At 48.8% G+C, this 22,933-nt stretch overlaps 1 protein-coding gene and 1 long non-coding RNA gene across 2 annotated transcripts; both read left to right on the top strand.

The window, feature by feature from the left end:
• Positions 1-801: 801 nt before the first annotated feature.
• LOC120638345 lies at positions 802-5,695 on the top strand. The gene is made up of 3 exons (XR_005659961.1): positions 802-1,401; positions 1,827-2,060; positions 5,553-5,695. It is a non-coding gene; the product is annotated as an uncharacterized LOC120638345 (long non-coding RNA).
• A 6-nt stretch (positions 5,696-5,701) lies between these two features.
• Positions 5,702-8,414, top strand: S1PR1 (sphingosine-1-phosphate receptor 1). Its single transcript, XM_001520147.3, has one exon. The coding sequence runs from the start codon at positions 5,760-5,762 to the stop codon at positions 6,894-6,896; it is 1,137 nt and encodes a 378-aa protein (XP_001520197.1). The 5' UTR covers positions 5,702-5,759; the 3' UTR covers positions 6,897-8,414.
• Positions 8,415-22,933: the final 14,519 nt, after the last annotated feature.

The raw sequence follows: 22,933 nt of genomic DNA, 5'->3' as shown, positions 1-22,933 counted from the left end.
CGTGACTTGCCCAAATCCGCTCAGCAGTTTAGTGGTGAATCTGAGATTAGAACCCAAGACCTCTGACTCCCAGGACTGTGCTCTTTCCACTAGGCCATACTGCTTCCCTAAGTCTAAATGTTTTAAGACAGAATAGAGTTTTTCACAAGAACAATGTTACAAATTGGGGACTGATTCCCAAACCATGGTTGGATACCTTATTTTTACTCAAACTAACTAGAATTGTATGCTCAATTATAGGTGAATAGTATAGCTGTGCTAGTGTATTTGTATTGAGTCAAAGAGTTTCTATGGAAGAGTAGCTGATTTTTAGTTAATTAGATGTAAAATGGATGTGCTAATCTATCCAGGTGACTGTCTGGCACTCAGGTACTCCTCCTCACTCCCCCAGCTCTCCTGCTCTGAGGAGGAGCAACCTCTTGAAACTTTTCTACCTCTTGTTCCCCAATCAGGGTTTTAAAATGTGTTTTCCACATTTTCCAGACCAGTTCTTCAGTTGTGGTGATCCCGGAGGGAAGAGGTAGAGATTCTAGCTAAGAAAGAGGTTGGCTCAGGTATGACACAAGTACTTATGGTACTATTAAAAACAACAACAACATGAGATGTTGTGAGTCAAGGACTGTGTGCCCACTAGATTATAAATTTCTTGAGGGCAGGAATCATGTCTACCAATTGCGTTGTACTCTCCCAAACACTTAGTATAATGCTCTGCAGGAAGTAAGTATTCAAGAAATACCCTGGATTGTTTGAGTGATTGGTCCCAAGCCGGTTTCTTGCAGGGGTGCACCATCTTCATAATTGCACTGGCATTTGATCCAGACAGATGCAGTTGTTGGAAGAATGTTCCCTAATTCCCAACAACATTCTACCCCAAGTGCATAATGAAAACACAACGTCTGGGGGAACGAAATCCATTTGTAAGGACTGAGCTCTTTAAACTACTTGTACAGTTCAAAATATGATGACTATTTGAATCAACGGAAGACAAGTTAGCCTGACATGGGGCTGTCTGGACTGACACGTGGCTGTCTGAAATGGGGTAACCATTCTGGGAAAAGCTGCCTGCTTCCTAATGACAGTCGTTAAGCACAACACAGTGGGAAATTAGGCTGGATCCAAAGCTTGGGTTTCTAGTTGAGTTGAGTTGGTTTAGTTTCGCATTGGTCAGGGCCCCAGGTAGGACTGTGAGAGGTGAACGTGCGTTGGAGCTAGTCAGTAAAAATAAACTTTTCCTAGCCTTTAGTCAGTTGTGAATCAACCGTTGCTTTTTTGAAAAAAATAACAAAAAACAAAAACCAAAACTCTTCTTTTTCTCATATTCACTGAGTCATTCAGGTAGAGGTGTGTGAGAAGACGAAACTACCTGCAGAGAACAAGTTGTCTTAACCATCTGCTGGGATGGTAAGCGGGCTCCTGGGAGTTGGACCGGTCTCCCCATCTGTCTGTCTTTCTGTCTTTCTTTCTATCTCTCTGTCTTGTTCTTTGTCCAGATCTTCCTCCTCCTCCTATCTCCCCTTCCTTCTGGACAGAGATAACCCCCAACTCCAGATTCCCAGAAACTAGGGTCACTTTTCAATACCTCCTCCTCCCATCCCCTTGTCAGCATTTCCCACTTTGGGGCTGCCGGGGACTGGGCCCAGCTTCCCCGCCCCCCTTTACTCCCGGGACCCTGGAACTCCCCCTGTCCGACAGCAGCTCTCTGGGAGGGAGAGAGTGTAGACTTCGACTCCTGCTCCTTCTCCTCCTCCCTCCTCCCTCCTCCTCCTCTTCCCCCGCCTCTTTCCCCGGTTGTCTCCACCCCTTCACACTGTCCCCTTCGGCCTTAGCTATCATTCTGACTGAAGGGGCTCAGAGGAGCAGCAGCAGCAGCAGCAGCAGCAGCAGCAGCAGCGGCAGCAGCGGCAGCAGCGGCAGCAGCAGCGGCAGCAGCAGTAGGAGAAAGACTGCAGAGGTGCAAAAGTTTAGTTTCCCGAGGCAGCGCTGATTCTCCTGCGGGCCGGCAGCATGTCCAGACCCAGATCGGAGGCTTTTCCAGCCGAGCAGTCTCCTGCCTGAGTGAGGTGAGCTCTGGGCTGACCAGGGGGGTGACCAGGGGGGTGACCAGGGGGATGACCAGGGGTGCGGACAGGGGGTGTGGACAGGGGCGCAGGGTGTCGGGGAGGGGGAAGGGGCAGGCAGGACCCCTCCCCCGAACGGTGGACGCTGGTCACAACTTTGTCCGTTGGTCGTCGGACCTCTGCCTCTCCGTTAGAGCCCCAGGACCGGCCCCGACCGTGTCCGGTCACCGCCGCGGGGGTCAGCAAAGCCGGGGGCCGGCGGGAGAAGGGCCGGAGGCCTCCTCTCCCCGCCGTCCCGCTGGCCTAGACCCAGGAGTCCTGCCGGAGGACGGTCCAGGCCCGGCCGAGCGGCTCCGGGCCTCCCGGTGCCCCAGCCCGCCCTAACGGGGCTCCCTCGCCCACGGTCGCCCGCCCTCCTGGGCCCTGCCCGCTCCAAGTCCCCGAGGCCGGCAGCCTAGGGAAGGCGACCCGAAGCTCTGCCACCCTCCACTCACGCAGCCTGGCACCCTTTGGGCGCAGCCTGGCACCTTATGGGCACCCGCGGCTGGGCACCTTTTGGGCCCCCGTGCCCGGGCTCCCATTGGGCCCCCTCGCCTGGGCACCCTTTGGGTCCCCGCTCCCTGGCACCCTTTGGTCCCCCGCTCCTGGGCACCCTTCGGGCCCCTGCTCCTTGGCACACTTTGGGCCCCTGCTCCTTGACACCCTTTGGGACCCCCGCGCCCAGGCACCCTTTGGACCCCCGCGCCCTGGCACTTTTTGGACCCCCGCGCCCGGACACCCTTTTTTAGGACGATAGGTTCGCACAGTTCCTTTAACTGTCCACCCGTCGCCTGGCCCGTGGTTACGCAAAACCATGAGTTAGCCGTGTTGAACTTTCCTGTTTACCCGGCTCGGGCCGGCCTGGGCTTCGCCGGCCGCCCTTTCTCCCCTCGGTCCTCCCCGACGCTTCCCCGGGGGACAGGAAGGGGACAGACAAGGGACAGACGAGGGACAGACGTCCCGCACAGCCCACCTGGCCCCACCTGGCCCCCAGGCGCACACCTAAAAAGCCCCAGCAAACGGATTTACGCTGTCCGCCGATTGCTAGAAAAACGAATTTCAGTCCGGAAAGTAGATGTGCTTTGGGTCTCCTCCTGCCCGCCCGTTTCTGTCTCTAAGGTCGGGATGGTGGAGGGATCCGGGGAGCGGGGAGCGAGGAACCCCGGCGCTGGCACTGTCCGCTGGCCCGGGGCTGGGGCTCAGGGCTGGGGGCTGGGGCTGGGGGCTAGATCTTGGGTTGGGGCTGGAGCTGGGGCTAGTTCTGGGACAGGAGCTGGGGGCTAGATCTGGAGTTGGAGCTGGAGCTGGAGCTGGGGGCTAGTTCTGGGGCTGGAGCTGAGGTTGGAGCTGGAACTGAGGCTGGAGGTTGGAGCTGGGGCTGGAACCGGGGCTGGGGCTAGTTCTGGGGCTGGAGTTGGGATTGGAGCTAGTTTTGGGACTGGAGTTAGGACTGGGGCTGGATTTGGGGCTGGGGCTGGATTTGGGACTGGAGCTGGTTTGGAGCTGGAGCTGAGGCTGGGGGCTGGAGCTGAGGCTGGGGGCTAGGGGCTGGAGCTCGGGGCTGGAGCTGGGGGCTGGAGCTGGGGGCTGGGGCTGGAGCTGGGGCTGGAGCAGGGGCTGGGGTGCTGGGGCTGGGGTGCTGGGGCTGGGACTAGTTCTGAAGCTGGAGCTGGGGTTGGAGCTGGAACTGAGGCTGGGGCCTGGGGCCAGTTCTGAGGCTGGGGGCTGGGGCTGGAGCTGAGGCTGGGGGCTAGGGGCTGGAGCTGGGGGCTGGAGCTGGGGGCTGGAGCTGGGGGCTGGGGCTGGAGCTGGGGCTGGAGCTGGGGCTGGGGTGCTGGGGCTGGGGTGCTGGGGCTGGGACTAGTTCTGAAGCTGGAGCTGGGGTTGGAGCTGGAACTGAGGCTGGGGCCTGGGGCCAGTTCTGAGGCTGGGGGCTGGGGCTGGAGCTGAGGCTGGGGGCTAGGGGCTGGAGCTGGGGGCTGGAGCTGGGGGCTGGAGCTGGGGCTGGAGCTGGGGCTGGGGTGCTGGGGCTGGGGTGCTGGGGCTGGGACTAGTTCTGAAGCTGGAGCTGGGGTTGGAGCTGGAACTGAGGCTGGGGCCTGGGGCCAGTTCTGAGGCTGGGGGCTGGGGCTGGAGCTGGGGCTGGGGTGGAAGTTGGGGCTGACGCTAGACTGTGAGCCCCCTGTGGGCAGGGAATGTCCCTATTTGTTTTTAGACTCTTCTCTCCCAAACGCTTAGTAGGGTGCTCTGCACCCAGTAAGCGCTCAATACATACGATCGAATGAATGAGCTGGGGCTGGAGCTTAGGGCTGGAGGTAGAGCTGGGGCTGGAGTTGGGGCTGGAGCTGGGTTCGGGTCTGGGTCTGGAGCTGGGGTTGAGTTTGGAACTGGGGTTGAGTTTGGGGCTAGGATTGAATTTGGAGCTGGGGTTGTGGTCGGATCCGGATCCGGACCCGGAGCTGGATTCGGGTCTGGGGTTGAGTTTGGGGCAGGGGCTAAATTTGGGGCTGGGCCTGAAGGGCGTGGGTCTGGGCGGGGGTCCTTCCGTCCCGCCCCTTGCCCTTGGGAGGGGGGGCGGGTCTCTGTCCGGGTGCGGGGCAGGGACTGCGGGGACGGTCTCGAAGGTGCTGGGGGGAGGCTGCTGTCCTCCCTGCCCTGCCCCGGGGGCCGGAGGAAACCTGGGTTTGGGTTGGGGGGGACAGGGGAGGAAGGCGCATTTATTTTCTCACTTTTCTCTGGGCCCTAAATGGGAATTCGCTGGAAAGCAACCCCCACCCCTGAGGTCTCTAGAGTAGAATAGAGAAACAGCGTGGCTCGGTGGCAAGAGCCCGGGCTTGGGAGTCGGAGGTCGAGGGTTCTAATCCCGACTCCGCCGCTTGTCCGCTGGGTGACCTTGGGCAAGTCCCTTCACTTCCCTGGGCCTCAGTTACCTCACCTGTAAAAATGGGGATTAAAAAAATGTGAGCCCCTCGTGGGACAACCTGTTGACCCTGTATCTACCCCAGAGCTTAGTCCAGTGCTCTGCACATAGTAAGCGCTTAGCAAAGACTGTGAGCCCGTTGTTGGGCAGGGATCGTCTCTGTTGACGAAATGTCCATTCCAAGCGCTTAGTACAGTGTTCTGCACATAGTAAGCGCTTAGCAAAGACCGTGAGCCCGTTATTGGGCAGGGATTGTCTCTATCTGTTGCTGAATTGTCCATTCCAAGCGCTTAGTCCAGTGCTCTGCACATAGTAAGCGCTTAGCATAGACTGTGAGCCCGTTGTTGGGCAGGGATCGTCTCTATCTGTAGCCGAATTGTCCATTCCAAGCGCTTAGTCCAGTGGTCTGCACATAGTAAGCGCTCAATGAATAGTATGGAATGAATGAACAAATACTTCATGAGTCGGGCCAGACGGCCTCACGCCGGGTCCCCGCGGCTCCTCTCCTCCTGACTCTCTGTGTCCTCTCCGTTTAGGGCCGCACGGCCGGGCCGGGGCGGGGAGCCGGAGCAAGCGCCTCGCCGGAGCGTGTAGCTCAGCACCACCCGCCACCACGGCAGCCTGCGGGGCCCCGCCGCCGCCCGCCCTCTAGCGGCAGAGCCGGAGAAGCGCGCCTGCCCCCCCCCCCGCCGCCGCTCCCCCCACCCCCCGGACACCGCCTCCAGGGAGCCCTCCGGAGCGCCATGGGGTCCCCCGGCTCCCCCTACCCGAAGCCGGGCGCCGTCCCCGACTACGTCAACTACGACATCATCATCCGGCATTACAACTACACGGGCAAGCTGAACCCCGGCGCCGAGAGCCAGCTGAAGCTGACCTCCGTCCTGTTCATCGTCATCTGCTGCTTCATCATCCTGGAGAACATCTTCGTCCTGCTGACCATCTGGAAGACCAAGAAGTTCCACCGGCCCATGTACTATTTCATCGGCAACCTGGCCCTGTCGGACCTGCTGGCCGGCGTGGCCTACATGGCCAACCTCCTGCTGTCCGGCGCCACCACCTACACGCTGACCCCGGCCCAGTGGTTCCTCCGGGAGGGCAGCATGTTCGTGGCCCTGTCCGCCTCGGTGTTCAGCTTGCTGGCCATCGCCATCGAGCGCTACATCACCATGTTCAAGATGAAACTGCACAACGGCAGCAACAGCGTCCGCTCCTTCCTCCTCATCAGCGGCTGCTGGGTGGTCTCGCTGGTCCTCGGCGGGCTGCCCATCATGGGCTGGAACTGCATCAACGAGCTGCAGAGCTGCTCCACCGTGCTGCCCCTCTACCATAAGCACTATATCCTCTTCTGCACCACCGTCTTTACCCTGCTCCTGCTGTCCATCGTCATCCTCTACTGCCTCATCTACTCCCTGGTCAAGACGCGCAGCCGCCGGCTCACCTTCCGCAAGAACGCGTCCAAGGCCAGCCGGAGCTCGGAGAAGTCGCTGGCCCTCCTCAAGACGGTCATCATCGTCCTGAGCGCCTTCATCGCCTGCTGGGCCCCCCTCTTCATCCTGCTCCTCCTGGATGTGGGGTGCAAGGTCAAGACTTGCTCCATCCTCTTCAAGGCGGAGTATTTCCTGGTGCTGGCCGTGCTCAACTCGGCCACCAACCCCATCATCTACACGCTGACCAACAAGGAGATGCGCCGGGCCTTCACCCGGATTATATGCTGCTGCAAGTGCCCGCCCGCGGACTCCGGGGGCAAGGTCAAGTGGCCCATCGTCGGCGGGATGGAGGTCAGCCGCAGCAAGTCCGACAACTCCTCCCACCCGCAGAAGGACGAGGGTGACTGCCCAGAGACTATCATGTCCTCCGGGAATGTCAATTCCTCTTCCTAACCCTGAAAGAACCCGGGGTTGGCGGAGGGTGGTCCCGAGCCAAGGCCTCACCCAACAATCCCCACTCTTTCGTCTCGGAAAGAGGCCCGGCCGGGAGGCCGGGGGAGGGTCAGCGGGGACCAGAGGGCTCCAGGAATGGAGGGAGGGAAGGAGCCGGCTGGTGGTGCCACCGTCGAGGCCGTGGCGGCGGGTGATGATACCGCAGCTCGACTTCCGGCACGTGGCATCCTGGCGAGGGTGCAGACGCCCTTGGAAGGATGGAACGTTCTGGCTCCAGATCCATTTCCTTGCCCCCCCGGAGCCCGTTTTGACTTTGCACTGAGACTGAGGTCCAGCATCGTCAGACCACCGAAGGTCTCGGCTGGCAGCTCCTCCAAGACTCACTCGCTAGACGTCCCCACGTGAAAGCAGCTCCATGTCTGCATCGTTGGGTTGGGTCTCGTGGGGGGTGGAGGAGGGAGGAGGGGACGAGGGAAACATGGTGTCTTCCTGGCCCCTTGCTGTGGGTTTAGCACCCCAAGCCGGCATCTCCCATCTCTGCTCAGAGCTCTTGGAGAACAGTTTGGTCCTTGCCAGGGAATGGAACCGATTTCCTCACAGACCTAACGGCGATCACCCAGCACGATGTGATTCTAGATGGTGCCGGGTAGATGGGTGGCATCCTTTTCCAGAGAAGGAGTGGAGGTGGTTTTCAGACAAAGGGAAATTCCTTTCTCCAAGTCTTAGGTCATAGGTTCTGTTCTGTGGGATCCTCTTGGAGCCTCCTTCCCTGGTTTCCCCTAACTATCGGGACAGTTATTCACGGGGAGGGCCATCGCCTAAACGGAGCCCCGGTTGGAGTTCTTAGGCAGGCAGCGGTTTCTCTCCAACTTGGAAACCCGTGGGACTCTGTCCTCGGTTTTCTTCCCAAGTTAAAAACTTACTGGAAAGTTGAAATGCAGTTCATTTGAATTTTCTACTTGAGTAGTTTCACTCTGATTTCGAAATGCACTTGTCTAAGAAAACGTAAGGTCGTTCGGGCGCGTCGTTTTGAGGTTTGTGGTGGATAAGAGTGTGCAGGGCGGTGCCGACAGAGGGAGATTCGATCAGTGTGGGCAAAGGACTACTTTTCTGTGTCTCTGAATGTAGCTGTTACGGCATGGGTTCTTTTACTGGATATTTCTAACTTTGGGTTAACCAAGTTGAAGGAGAAAATGCTAACAACATGCAGGACCCTTTGTGCCTATAGAGCATTACTATCACATACAGGGGAGCCTGTAGTAGCTCAGGCCAGTCATTGGAGAGGTGTAGAATTGTTGATTTGTAAAAAGAAATATATATATATATCTATCTATCTATCTATTATACATGTGTATAAAAAGATAGGTATATATCGCTGCACCTGTAGATTTTCAGTGCAATTAAACTGAGATTGTTTTTCTTGTTAAAATAGTATTTAAAGTGTTTCTGACTCTTACGTTTCAATTTGCACATAGCTTTATCAACTTTTGAACATTAATAAACTGATTTTTTTTTTAAGATCCTGCTGTCAAGAGTATTTTTCCCGTTACTCGAACTGTGCCACCTGGATGCATGGCTTTTGTATAGATGTTAAGAGTATGGTTTCAATATTACTTCTTCATTTTAAAGGGCTTTGTTTATAGCCTGGGGCGTAACCAAAAGTGGTTCTCTAGAAACCACTATCTTGACAGGAAGGCAAGCTGTGAAGAGCAAATTAACTGCTCCCTCTCAAGAGCAAGTTACCAGGTATTTTAGTCAGTTGCTATGCATTTATAATTGATCATATTTAAAAAGGATGGGGAGCAGCATGGTATAAAAAGCATGGGACACTAGGAGTCAGGAGACCTGGGTAACAATCCCAAATCCCCCACTTGGCTTCTGTCCAACTTTGGGCAAATCACTTAACTTCTCTGTGACTCAGTTTCCATATCTGGTAAATCCCCATGTGGGATGGGAACTTTGTCCGATCTACTTATATTGTGTCTTCCCCAGAGCTTGGCACATAATAAGCCCTCAACAAATATAATAATATTATATAATAATTATAATAAGGCTGTGACAATATTCATTCATTCATTCAATAGTATTTATTGAGCTCTTACTATGTGCAGGGCACTGTACTAAGCGCTTAGAATGTATAATTCGGCAACAGCTAGAGACAATCCCTGCCCAACAACAGGCTCACAGTCTAAACATCTGGGCTGGCTTCCTTCCTAGGAAGGGCACTGTACGGTTTGGAGTTTCACTAGATTGTCAGAGCCTCTGCTAGGTTATAAAGTCTTTGAAGATAGAGATCGTGTCTACTTACCCTATTGTGCTCTTCCATGGGCTTAATATACTTCTTTGCACAAACTAAGTGCTCGGTAGATACCACTGAGTGGTAGGTTGCTCCATGGAGTGGAGGAGGTGGTGATAACCCTCCCCATAAGTTGAGGGTGCTGAGTCTCTTGGGCCTCTTGAACCTGAAACTTGTTGACCTATTTTTTTTTTAGATGATTTAAAGATTGAAGATAGAGTGATCTTGATTTTAGAAAATGTAGATGCTTTTGTCAATGATTTTCATTGTAGACACCATGCTGCACTGTGGAAGACATGGGACTGTAAGCCCGTCAAACGGCAGGGACTGTCTCTGTTGCCGACTTGTTCATTCCAAGCGCTTAGTACAGTGCTCTGCACTTAGTAAGCACTCAATAAATACTATTGAATGAAATCAAGCAAGATGAAGACTGAGATTTAAAAGGACAAGGCAGTGGAGTTGTTATCCCAAGCTCTCAATTCAGTGCTCTGTATATACCACTGATGATCGTACTCCTTGTGTATCTGTTGCACGGTTCTCACAGCTGGCCAGAGATCAACAGAAAACAGAGCACTCAATAAATATGACTGACTGATTATCAGACATGCCCAAGTTATCACATTTAGACAGCATATTAACTGTCCCTGGGGAATAAGTTAAGTCCTTTTAGGATGCTGCCTCCTAAAGCACCTATTACTCCCGGGAACCATTAATACCCTTGGAAACTCTGGCTCAGAGAAATAACCTGGGCTGACACAGCTCTTGATTTTCAGTTTTTCATCATTCTTCCTGAAGTGTCCAATCCAGGACCACCAGCGAATCTAGAATCACTGTTGCCGATTTCTTTCTGAAGGCCCTTAATTTTATGATGTTGTCATAATAGACTAAATGACAATAATCGTGGTATTTGTTAAGTGCTTACTATGTGCCAAGCACTATAATAAGTCCAGAAAACAGGCACATTTTACAGATAAGAAAACTGAGGCACAGCAGACAAGTGTCAGAACCAGGATAAGAAGCCATGTCCTTTGATCTCCAAGGCCGTGCTCTTTCCAGCAGGCCATGTTGCGCTCCGGTCTCTACATTTAGAATTGAGGAGGTTGGTCTGATCAGTTTAACCTTTCTGCTTAAGTGGATGGGTTTTGGGCTATGAGGTTCTGATTGCATGTCGGGTTGTGTTACAGTCTGCTCAAGTAAAAGGATCTGTTTTCTGTTGATCCCTCGCCTGTCAGATGTGAGAACCGTGCAACAGATGCACAAGGGGTATGATCATCAATGGTATTTACTGAGCGCTTACTATCAATCAATGGTGCTAAGTACTTGGGAGAGTACAATAAAACCGAATTAGCAGGTACATTCCCTGCCTGTAGCGAGTTTACAGTCTAGAGGGGTGGAGCACTGTACTAAACACTTAAATTAGTACAGCAACTTAATTTACCAGTCAGTCAGTCAATCATATTTACTGAGCACTCATATTGTACTAAGCACTTGGGAGAGAACAATATAACAATACAACAGACACCTTCCCTGTCCACAGTGAGCTCACAGTCTAGAGGACTAAGAAGCTATCCAGGATGGGGAGGTATTGATTTCAGTCACGCCTGGACCAGAAACCAAGGCTACATCTCATCCCAGGTCAAACTTTGCTGTGGATTCCCCTTTTGTGAGCTCTCTTGGAATACAACTGGGGCTTTGGTCTGGGTCCTGAAGTAACTAGACATCTGGCTGCAATTCTTGGTAAGTGTCTCTAGATAGATTCAGGTAAGCCCATATCCCATCCGGATATCAATTCTTCAGGTATCAAATGGAACTCCAATGACCAATGGCATCAGTCAGAGTGAGGTCCTCTACTCCAGTTGGTGGGCCTTTGAACCCAGCCCAATCCAAAGGAACACACTGGATTGCCTCGGCAGATTCTGTCTGCTGGGAAAGAGGACATGTTCTTGATTGGTGAGCCCTCTTTCTTTCCAGCAGAGGAAGCTTTACCACTGAGACCGACGACCCGGTTGGTTCTCAGAATGCTAATGCAGGGAGGGAGGGAGGGAGTGATCCAATCGATTTGTCCCCCTTCTCTTGAGGGAAGGGAGGCCTACTGAGTCAGCATCTTATTTTTCACTTGATCACGATCGGCTGTTGGAGACCTAATGTTCCTTGAGTTGGCGAGATGAAGCTTGACTGGTCAATACTTAATTTTAAGCCAACTTTTATTCGTTCTCCAAGTCTCTCCAACCATGCTCTGGGCTTCGATAAACTCTATTGTTACACCGATACTGACACTTTCCCTCTAGCCAAAAATTGAGTTGTTGCTGCTCAAGAGAGAGCTTTTCCTTCTTTTGGAACTAGATTTCTCCAGAGGAGACATCAAGGAAAGATTCTCCGGTGACAGCCAACTTCTGTTATAATAATCGATTACTGTTTCTGTTGGGGTCGTCTTTGGAAAAATACCTAGTGAGAGATTACTTATAGCACTATTTAAACTCTGGCATAGGGTGTTTTGGCTAGCCTGTTGGTTTCTTCCATCATTTCTATTGTTGTCCCTCTGAAAGGTAGTACTTTTAAGTCTCATTGAGTGTGCACAGGACACAGTTGGGACATAAAGATAAACTTCACCTTCTTATACAGTATGTCATTCCTATGGAAGGTTACTGTGGGAAACGGGAGCCGGCTTACTAAGGAAGGGTTTAGGTCACAACCTTCAACTTCCTGGAGGAAATGCCAAAAATGCCCCGAAGACAAAAGACTGGAAACAGATTGGAATGTCTCTCCATCTGTCTGCCTAGACGGAAGGAGTGATTTCATATTCACTCACTTCCTAGGGGTTTAATTACAGTACTGCGTAGAATGGCAAACAAAAAATAGAAAAGAGAAAAGAAAAACTAAGAACCAGAAAAGCCACGACTGATTTCTGTTGACATGAAAAATAAATTCGCTTGTTCAATTGGCCTACCTTCATGGGACCAGAGATTTTCCTGAGAGGGAAGGGTGTGCAGTGAGAGTTGGTGGGAGTAGAGTTGATCGGTGACAAGGAGCGTAACCTCACTCTCCCCATCTGTGCACATGTATCCGGTGACTGGATGCTGTCTCGGAAACTCCACTTCCTGGAAACTCCAGCTCATTTCTAGGAGAGCTTTGGGACTATAAAACAATGACATTCTCAGGTATATCTGGGGCAAAGAGAGAGTTCTTGGCAAACATGGAAAATGGGGTAGAGAATCCTTGGGTCCTTCCTAGAATGAATGTCTGACCGAAGTTTGGCCTAGACAGGGGGCTTTAAATGAAAATAGGGCTTAACTAATCTTCTGTTTATTAAAAAACACGCTAGCAAAAAGTTGCTTCAAAAAGACACTATGGTAAATTTTTCAAGAGGACAACAGATGATTGAATTGAATCACATGATCCGGTATCGCCACCACCAGTATCATCATCATCTCGGGTATTTACTGAGCATCTGCTGGGTGCTGAAAACTGTTCTTGGTACTTGGGAGCATCCATTGCAAGTAGAAGACACCATCTTCACCTTGGAAGAGTTTGCAATTTAATGGACACAGTTTTATTCACTTGGTTATTAGTATTCAGCTAGTTCTTATACGCTTTGACATTTTCTAAATTAATGAACAATTATAGTGAAATCATTAGCAACATGATGACCAGAGACCACAGTTGTTCTTGTATGATCTTGACTAAGAGTAGAAAAACTAATCAAGAAGGGGAGCCTTATTTTTCTGAGCCTTTTTAAGAGAGTTTGGCTACAACCTACCTAAGCTGTGCCAATGAAGGATGGGGGTGTGTGTATGTATGTGTGTGAACAACAACACAACAAGGGATGCGTTTTTGTGTGCCTAAAGTGACCAGGATTGTGGATCACTCGTTTGACTTTTTCTGCCATACATTTACTCATGGGTGAATTATACCATCAGTGACATCTTCAAATATGGAGGACAACTGCATATATATTGTTGCCAAATACAGAAATACAGGTCATTATGAACTGCTTCTTGGTTTGAAGGAGACTGAGACCCTACTCAAAGAGAAGGATATCCTTTGGTAACACAGAGCTAAAAGGTGTCACTGAATTTATATTAATATCCATATCCCCCTCTAAGTCTAGATGTAAGCTCACTGTGGCCAGCGACTGTTTATAATTGTTATATTGTACTCTCCCAAGTGCTTACTACAGTGCTCTGTGCACAGTAAGCGCTTAATAAATATGATTGATTGATTGATTGATTGAAGTGACAGATGTCAGAGCTGGGGACTTATCAGACCTATTCTACAGGAAAGAGGCCCAAGATCATCTTTGTTGGACAAAGATACAAGATAAGAATGCTGGGTGTTTGTAGAACATAAAGCAAATCATGAATAAAGCTTGTGTGTGGGAGTGAGCAGGGTCTACTGATGTTGGTATTTGTTGGTATTTGTTAAGCGCTTACTATGTGCCGAGCACTGTTCTAAGCGCTGGGGTAGACACAGGGGAATCAGGTTGTCCCACGGGGGGCTCACAGTCTTAATCCCCATTTCACAGATGAGGGAACTGAGGCACAGAGAAGTTAAGTGACTTGCCCACAGTCACACAGCCGACAAGTGGCAGAGCTGGGATTCGAACTCATGAGCCCTGACTCCAAAGCCCGTGCTCTTTCCACTGAGCCACGCTGCTTCTCCATGACTGACTGAGATGACTGACATTTTGAAGGGGGCTACTTAAATGGGGTACATGAAATTCTCTGGCTGGGGGTGGAGGGCCTTTGTTCAAGGAATGCTTTGTTGATCAACCTGCCAGACTAAGCCCCCTTTATCACAGTCTAAGCCCCTCTTTTCCTCTGCTCCTCCTCCCTTCCCCATCACCTCAACTCCCTCCCTCTGCTCTACCCACCTCCCCGCCCCACAGCACTTGTGTATATATGCACATATTTATTACTCTGTTCATTTTATTAATAATGTGTACATATCTATAATTCTATTTATTTATATTGATGCTATTGATGCCTGTTTACTTGCTTTGTTTTGTTTTGTTGTCTGTCTCCCCACTTCTAGACTGTGAGCCCGTTGTTAAGTAAGGATTGTCTTTGTTGCAGAACTGTACTTTCCAAGTGCTGAGTGCAGTGGGTCTGCACACAGTAAGCACTTGATAAATGTCAATCAATCTATCATTTGATCATATTTATTGAGCACCCAATATGTGCAGAGTACTAAGTGCTTATCCCCTGCCCATAAGGAGCTTGCAGTCTAGATTATATAATTCTTATAAGTGCTTTCCAAGTGCCTAGTACTGTGCTCTGCACACAGTAAGCACTCAATAAATATGATTGAATGAATGAATGAATATAATTGATGGATTGATTGACTGATTGAATTTGAGTAGTCACCTTGGTCAGGGAGTCCTTCAACATGGCAATGGGTTTCAGATCAAATGAAGGTCAAGTTAGGTAGTAATATGTCTCTGTACTTAATGTACATCAACTTACAAACTCTATTATCTCCTCCTCCCTGTAACTTATTTCAGTATCTGTCTCCCTTGTTAGATTGTCCACTCCTTGAGAGTAGGGATTGAATCACTATTTTACTCACCCAAGTACTTAGTATGGTACTCAGTACACAGAATAAATGAAGAGGAATAAAATAAATAGTGCTAAGAGTGGGTGTTGAGTTAATGGAACTGGTATGATTAGAGAAGCAGCATGGCTCAGTGGAAAGAGCACGGGTTTAGGAGTCAGAGATCATGGGTTCTAATCCCAGCTCTGCCACCCGTCAGCTTTGGGCAAGTCACTTAACTTCTCGATGCCTCAGTTCCCTCATCTGTAAAATGGGGATTAAGACTGTGAGCCTCACGTGGGACAACCTGATTGCCCTGTATCTACACCAGTGCTTAGAACAGTGCTCGGCACATAGTAAGTGCTTAACAAATACCAAAATTATTATTATTATTATGTGCATCAGGGGAGATTTCTTAGTATGGTTGGATAGTCTTAGAGAGCTTTGAAGGCAGGGAGAGCTGTGGTCTGGTCGATTTTGGGCAGGGGCAGGATTTTTGATGGTGATGATGATGATGATGATGAAGGTATTTGTTAAGCGCTTACTATGTGCCAAGCAATGTCTAACCACTGGAGTAGATACAAGATAATCAACTTGTCCCATGTGGGGCTCACGGTCTTAATCCCCATTTTACAGATGAGGGAACTGAGGCAGAGAGAAGTTAAGTGACTTGTCCAAAGTCAAATGTAAGCCTGGTGTGGGCAGGGATTGTCTCCCTTTATTGCCGAATTGTACTTTCCAAGCACTTAGTACAGTGCTCTGCACACAGTAAGCACTCAATAAATATGATTGATTGAATGAATGAATGAATGAATGGAAGCCTCTAGACTGGAAGCTTGTCTCTAGACTGAAAACTCTTCTCTAGACTGGAGGTTCCTAATGGGCGGGGAATGTGCTAGTTCTGTCATACTGCACTCTCCCGAGGACTTAATACAGTGCTCTGCACAAGGTAAACAGTAAGTACCATTGATTGATTGACTGGGGGGAGAGGTAGTTCCAGAATGGGGGAACAGTGAGGGTGAGAGATTGGAGGTGGAAGAGTTGAGGGGGAGTTACAGTTAGAAACCACGCTTAGGAAGAGCGAAGAGTGCAGGTTGAGTAGTAGGTGAAGCGAACCAGTCTGTACGATGTAGAAAGTTTTGCTCAGTGGAAAGAGCATGGGCTTGGGAGTCAGAGGTTGTGGGTTCTAACCCCAGCTCCGTCACTTGTCATCTGTGTGACTTTGGGCAAGTCACTTAACTTCTCTGTGCCTCAGTTACCTCATCTGTAAAATGGGGATTAAGATTGTGAGCCCTACGTGGTACAACCCGATTACCTTGTATCTGCCCCAGTGCTTAGAACAGTGCTTGGCACATAGTAAGCACTTAACAGATGCCATCATCATCAAAACAGGTGAAGGATCTTGAAACCCATGGTAACAAGTTCCTGCTCAACATGGGGGGATATAGGTAACCGTCTAAGGTTTCTGAATTAAGTCAGTCTGTCAGTTAATCCTGTGTGCAGAGCACTGGACTAAGCACTTGGGAGAGCACAATATAACAATAAACAGACATATTCCCTTCCCACAATGACCTTTCAGTCTATAGGGGGCAGACAGATATTGATATAAGTAAAAAAATTATAGATAAACTATGGGGCTGGGAGAGGGGGATGAGAAAGGGAGCAAGTCAGAGTGATGTAAAAGGGAGTGGGAGAAGAGGAAAGGAGGGGTTTAGTCAGGGAAGGCCTCTTGGAGGAGATGTGCCTTCAATAAGGCTTTGGAAGCGGGGAGAGTAATGTCTTTGAGATTTGAGGAGGGAGGGTGTTCCAGGCCAGAGGGAGGCTGTGGGAAAGAGGTCAGTGGCGGGATAGATGAGGTTGAGGTACAGTGAGAAGGTTAGCATTAGAGGAGTGGTGTGGGCTGGGTTGTAGTAGGAGAGTAGCGAGGTGAGGTAGGAAGGGGGAAAGTGATGTAGCGCTTTAAAGCAAATGGTGAGGAGTTTCCGTTTGATGCAGAGGTGGATAGGGAGCCACTGGAGGTTCTTAAGGAGTGGGGTGATGTGTCCTGAACTTTTTGTAGAAAAATAATCTGGGCAGCAGAGTGAAGTATGAACTGGAGTGGGGAGAGACAGGAAGCTGGGAGGTCAGAGGCTGGGAGGTCACCAAGGAGGATGATATGGTAATCCAGGTAGGATAGGATAAGTGGTTAGATTAACGTGATAGCAGTTTGGATGGAGAGGAAAGGGCAGATTTTAGTGATGTTGTGAAAGCGGGGCCGACGGAGAGAGGAGTCAAGGTCAATGCCCAGGTTATGGGCTTGTGAGCTATGAAGGATGGTGGTGCTGTCTACAGTGTTGGGAATGTGAGGAGAGGACAGGGTTTGGGGGGGATGATGAGAAGTCCTGTTTTTGACATATTAAGTATGAGGTGACAGGAGAACATCCAAGTAGAGATATTTTGAAGGCAGGAGGAAATGTGATACTGAGAGGTAGAGAGATCAGGGCTGGAGATGGAGATTTGGGTATCATCTGCATAGAGGTAGTAGTTGAAGCCATTTAAGTGAATGAGTTCTCACAGACAGTGGGTGTAGATGGAAAATAGAAGAAGACCCAGAACTGAACCTTGTTGGACCCCTACAGTTAGTGGGTGGGAGGCAGAGGATCCCATGAAGGAGACTGAGAATGAGAGGCCAGAGAGATAGGAGGAGAACTAAGAGAGGACAGAGTCAGTGAAGCCAAAGTTGAATAACAATTTCCAGGAGAAAGGGGTGGTCCACAGTGTCAGAGGCAGCTGAGAGGTCGAGAAGGATTAGGATGGAGTAGAGGTTGTTGCATTTAGTAAAAAGGCAATCATTGGTGTCCTTTGAGAGGGTGGTTTCTGTGGAGTGAAGGGGACTGAAGCCAGATTGGAGGGGGTCAATGAGAGAACTGGAGGAACTTGAGGCAGCAGGTACAGACAACTCACTCAAGAAGTTTGGAGAGGAATGGCAGAAGGGAGATGGGGCAATAACTGGAAGAGTTGTGTGTGTCCTCTGAAACTTCAAGAAGCTGACGTGTGATACAGCAGTATGTAATAAGGGACTGAAGTGGGAAGAGGTTAGAGGCAGGGAGATCACTGGAGTAACTGTGATATGACAAGAGCTTGAAACAGGCTGGTAGCTTTTTGGGTAAAAAGGGATGGGTGGAACTGGGAAATGTGGAGGAATTAATGTCAAGATTTAGCAGTTGAATAAGTGTGAGAGGTTAAGAGAGTCTGGAGTTGAACATGACTGCAAGGTTACTGGGGCACTGATGGCATTATTGGCAAGTGATTGGGACCAGTGTGGCCTAGGGAATAGTGCACAGGCCTGGTAGTCAGAAGGAGCAGTGTTCTAATCATGGTTCTATTTACTTGTGTGCTATGTGACCTTGGGCAAGTCATTTAACTTCTCTAGTCTCAGTTAACTCATCTGTAAAATGGGGATTAAGACTGTTAGCCCCATAAGAGACATGGGTTGTGTCCAACTTTATTAGCTTGTATCTACCCCAGTGCTTAGTAGACTGCTTGGCACTGAAGCAGCACGGTGTAGTGGATAGAGCACAGGACTGGGAGTCAGAAGGTCATAGGTTCTAATCCTGGCTCCGCCACTTGTCTGCTATGTGACCTTGGGCAAGTCACTTCATTTCTCTGGACCTCAGTTACCTTATCTGGAAAATGGAGATTAAGAGTGTGGGACTTTGTGCAACCCGATTTGCTTGTATCCACCCCAGTGCTTAGTACAGTGCCTGGCACATGGTAAGCACATAACAAATACCATCATTATTTATAGGGAAGCAGTGTGGCTTGGGAGTCCTGTCAGAGGATATGGGTTCTAATCCCTGCTCTGCCACTTGTCTGCTCTGTGACCCCCGGCAAGCCACTTAACTTCTCTGTGCCTCAGTTACCTCATCTGTAAAATGTAGATTAAGACTGTGAGCCTCACGTGGGACAACCTAATTACCTTGAATCTCCCCCAGAGCTTAGAAAAGTGCTTGGCACATAGTAGGGGCTTAACAAATACCATTATCATTATTATTATTATTAATAACAAATTCCATGAAAAAAAGTTGAGAAATCTAGGCAGAGGACTGGGGTTTAGGATTGTAAATCTATTTAAGATTTTAACAAGAGTTTTACCCGGGTTTTGGTTCCACTTTTAAGGAATAATTTTTTGTGTTGATTTGTACTTTAGATCTTTAACAACAACAACAATAATGATAATGATAATAATAATTAAGTGTTTACTATGTCCCTAATGCTCTACTAAAGCTAGAGTAGTTATAAGATAATCAAGTCAAACACAGTCCCTTTCCCACATGGGGTTCACAGTCTAAGTACCAGTCAATTAATCTATCATATTTATTGAGTGCTTACTGTGTGCAGACCACTGTACTAAGCACTTTGATGAGTACACTATAACAGAGTTGGTAAACATGTTCCCTTGCCCACTAGGACCTTACAGTCTAGTGAGGGAGACAGTCATTAATATAAATTGTAGGTATGCACATAAGTGCTGTCGCAAGTAGGAGGGAGAATGGGTAGTCCCCACTTTAAAGAAGAAAAAACGGAAGCACAGAGAAATGAAGTGACTTGTCCAAGGTCCCACAGTAGGCAAGTAGTTCAGCTGAGATTGGAACCCAGGTCCTCAGGATCCCAGACTTGTGCTCTAACAAATTAGTCTCATGAGGTAGCTCTTCGATATTAAAATACAGAAAAGAAAATGGAGTTTTGAACTGACTGGGAGTATAACAGAAATAGCTGAACTTCTGTTAAAATTCCTAAATCTGTTTTTTAAATGCATACTCCAAACCAGGGCTTCTTTTCCATAAGAATTGCATAGGAAATGGGTGGTCTTTATTGGTCTTTATTTCTGTTTATTAGGAAGTTGAATAGTCTTGAATTGGGAAGTTGAATAGTGTTGAATAACAGGTTTTCAACAAATGCAGCTGGTTTAGGTTGGGAAACAGCAGCTTACTTTCCTGTTTTGGAGTAGGGGTGTCTGGGTGATTTGCTCACTGGCTTCCCTTGACCTGACCTTTCTTCTTTCTTCTTCTTCTCCTACTGCATCTCGCTGACCTGCCTCCCTCCTGTATCTCCCCACTCCATTCCACACTTTCCTCTGCCGCCGAGATCATTTTGAAGAACATTTCCCCGCTCCTCAAGAACCTCCCATGGCTACCCATCACGTCTGCATCAAGCAAAAACCCCTTAAAGTAGCATGATCTAGTGGAAAGAGCATGGGTCTGGGAGTCAGAGGATCTGAGTTCTAATATCAGCTCTTGCCTTCTACAAGACCTAGAACAAGTCACTTAACTTCTCAGTTCCTTAGTTTCCTCATCTACAAAATGGGGATTCAATACCTATTCTCCATCTTATTTAGACTATAAGCTCCATGTGGGACCTGATTATCTTGCACCTACCCTAGTGCCTAAGTAGTACAGTACTCAGCACATAGTAAGTGCCTAACAAATACCACAATTTAAAGAACTCAATCAGCTCACACATTCCTACCTTACCTCACTGATTTCCTACTACTGCCCAGTCCACACAGTTGACTCACTACTCTAGCACCAGCTTGCTCACTGTGTCCCGATCTCACCTATCTCACCACTGACCTCTTTCCCACATGTTTCTCCTGTCCTGGAACTCTCACCCACTCCATATATTCCAGATCACCACTCTCCCCACCTTCAAAGATTTATGCTGTGTGACTGTGGGCAAGTCACTTAACTTTTCTGTGCCTCAGTTACCTCATCTGTAAAATGGGGATTAACTGTGAGCCTCACGTGGGACAACCTGATTACCCTCTATCTACCCCAGCGCTTAGAACAGTGCTCTGCATATAGTAAGTGCTTAACAAATACCAACATTATTATTATTATTATTGTTAAAATCATATCACCTACAAAAGATCTTCCCAGTTAAACTATCTTTTCTCCAACTCCCTCTCTCTTCTGTATCACTTATGTACTTGGATCTGTTCCCTTTAAGCACATGATATTCACTTCATCCTCAGCCCCTCAGGACTTATGTACATATTTGTAGTATATTTTTATATTTTATCAATAACTGTCTCCCCTTTTAAAGTGTAAGCTTCTCGCAGGCGGGGAATGTGTCTATCAACTCTGTTGCAATGTACCTCCCCATGCTTTTAGTGCAATACTCTGCACAGAGTAGTGCTCAATAAATACCACTGATTGCTTGATGGATTGTTCGATGTAGGGACCATTTCTGCCTTTTTCTCCCCCACACCTGCCCCACTCCTTCCAGCCAAGATATGAAAAATAAAATTTTTTCTGTACACTGGCAGCAATGACATGGGAAGAAGGCTGCTGGGAGAGGACAGTTGGATGGAGGGAAGGGAGGCATTTGAGCAACTCCTAATCTCCTCCCCACCTTGAATACAGCTCATTCCTTTCTCCACCTGGATTCCTTGTCCCTTCTCTATGTCCCATTGTTCAGGCTGGAATGAGATGGCTCTTATATGTTACCACACGTATCCACTGGACAGCAGTGGATCCATTAGTGATCACTAGTGTTCTATAAGAGCATGAGCTGGGAGGTAATGATAACGATAACAGTAATAATAATAAAGGTATTTGTTAAACACTTACTATGTGCCAGGCACTGTTATAAGCACTAGGGTAGATACGAGATAATTGAGTTAGACAAAGTCCCTATCCCACATAAGTCTCACAGTCTTAATTCCCATTTTACAGATGAGGGGACTGAGGCACAGAGAAGTTAAGTCACTTGCCCAAGGTCACAGCAGACAAAAGGCAGAGCCAGGATTAGAATAATGACTTTCTCTCTCCCAGGCCCATGCTCTATCCACTAGTCCAGTAGAGAACATGATTAAAGTTTTCAAAATCATAAAGAGTGGGGACAGGGCAGAGTCCTGCCCCAATCCTAGACCACCAGAAGTGAGGGGGAACTCATTAAAGCATGAAGTTGGTAGGTTTGAAACAAAAGGAAACATTTCACCCAGTGGGGTGGAGGGGTGGGGGCGAGCGGGTGGGGAGGGGCTAAGCATACAGGATCTGTTACCAGAGGAAGTTGTGTATGCAGAAACCATCAGCAGTTTCAAGTGGGGTTTGAATAAATTAACTGACATGAATAGGTCACTAGAGGTAAAGATAGGAATGGGGAGGAAAAGGTTAGGGTTGCCCCAGGGTTTAGATTTGAGGATTTATGAACAGGAAAAATTGAGATGAGATCTACTAGAATGGTTCTGTAGGAGGGCAATGAAAAGACAGTTCTTCAAAGTATCTGTTGTCATGGTATGTTTGATGTCTCTCTGTCTGGATGCTGGTTATGAAGGGGCACCAAAACTGAAAGAAGTCAACAAACATGTACGAATAACCTAGCTTGTGCCCCAATTTAGCTGTCTCCAAGCTAAAGAGAGGTAGGGGATGTTCGGTCTTTAAACCCAACCTCCACATTCAGGCGATTCATGTTTTAGCCGAAACCTGGCCTTGCCTGCCAGGATGGATAGTCCAACTCGGGAAAAACATTTCTTACAGTCTGTTCTGATGTTGCAACACCTCTCCTTATGCTGCCTCACTGTCCACTCCACCATGCCCGCCCAATATGGCAGGCCACATGGTCAGTGTGTGTTGGATACCTACCTGCTCTTGGTTGACAGGGAGGGCAGTGGGATTGAGGGATGTTTGGCTTGGAGTTGATTTTGGACATTGCTTTTGGATGGTTATATCCCTGTCGTTTTTCCCAAAGTGGGCCCTGGAATTAATGGTACATTGTTTGAGAGTGATGACCATCTTGCCTGCATGGGGATCTCTCTGGAAACATTAATGGGGCTGAGCCTGAGATTCAGCCTTGCAGTCCACTTCTAAAAGTATACACTTGAAAAACGCTTTCAAAAATTGGCTGGCCATTGGGACCTCTGGGAAAGGTCTCAAGGACCTCTGTAGAACATGGAAGAGTTCCCAAAGAGTTCCATAGAAGGAAAACTTGGCCTAGTATTATTCTCCCTTACCCTAGACTCAGATGACATTTAACATGCTGCTAAGATAAATGACTGTGACATGGCTATTCCATAGGATGAGAATTTGGCCTGGTGTCAAAAACATAATTTCTCTCTGAGGGCTGAAAGAGTCTGGGTTAAGATTAAACTGTCACAATAAAAGGTTTAAAATGATGAAGATCCAATCCTAAAAAGATTTTCAGTGATATAAATTAACTTGTCACTGAAAGT

Source organism: Ornithorhynchus anatinus, chromosome 4 (genome assembly GCF_004115215.2).
Source record: "Ornithorhynchus anatinus isolate Pmale09 chromosome 4, mOrnAna1.pri.v4, whole genome shotgun sequence".
NCBI classification, from domain to species: Eukaryota; Metazoa; Chordata; class Mammalia; order Monotremata; family Ornithorhynchidae; genus Ornithorhynchus; species Ornithorhynchus anatinus.
This window is presented reverse-complemented; position numbering and strand designations above follow the sequence as displayed.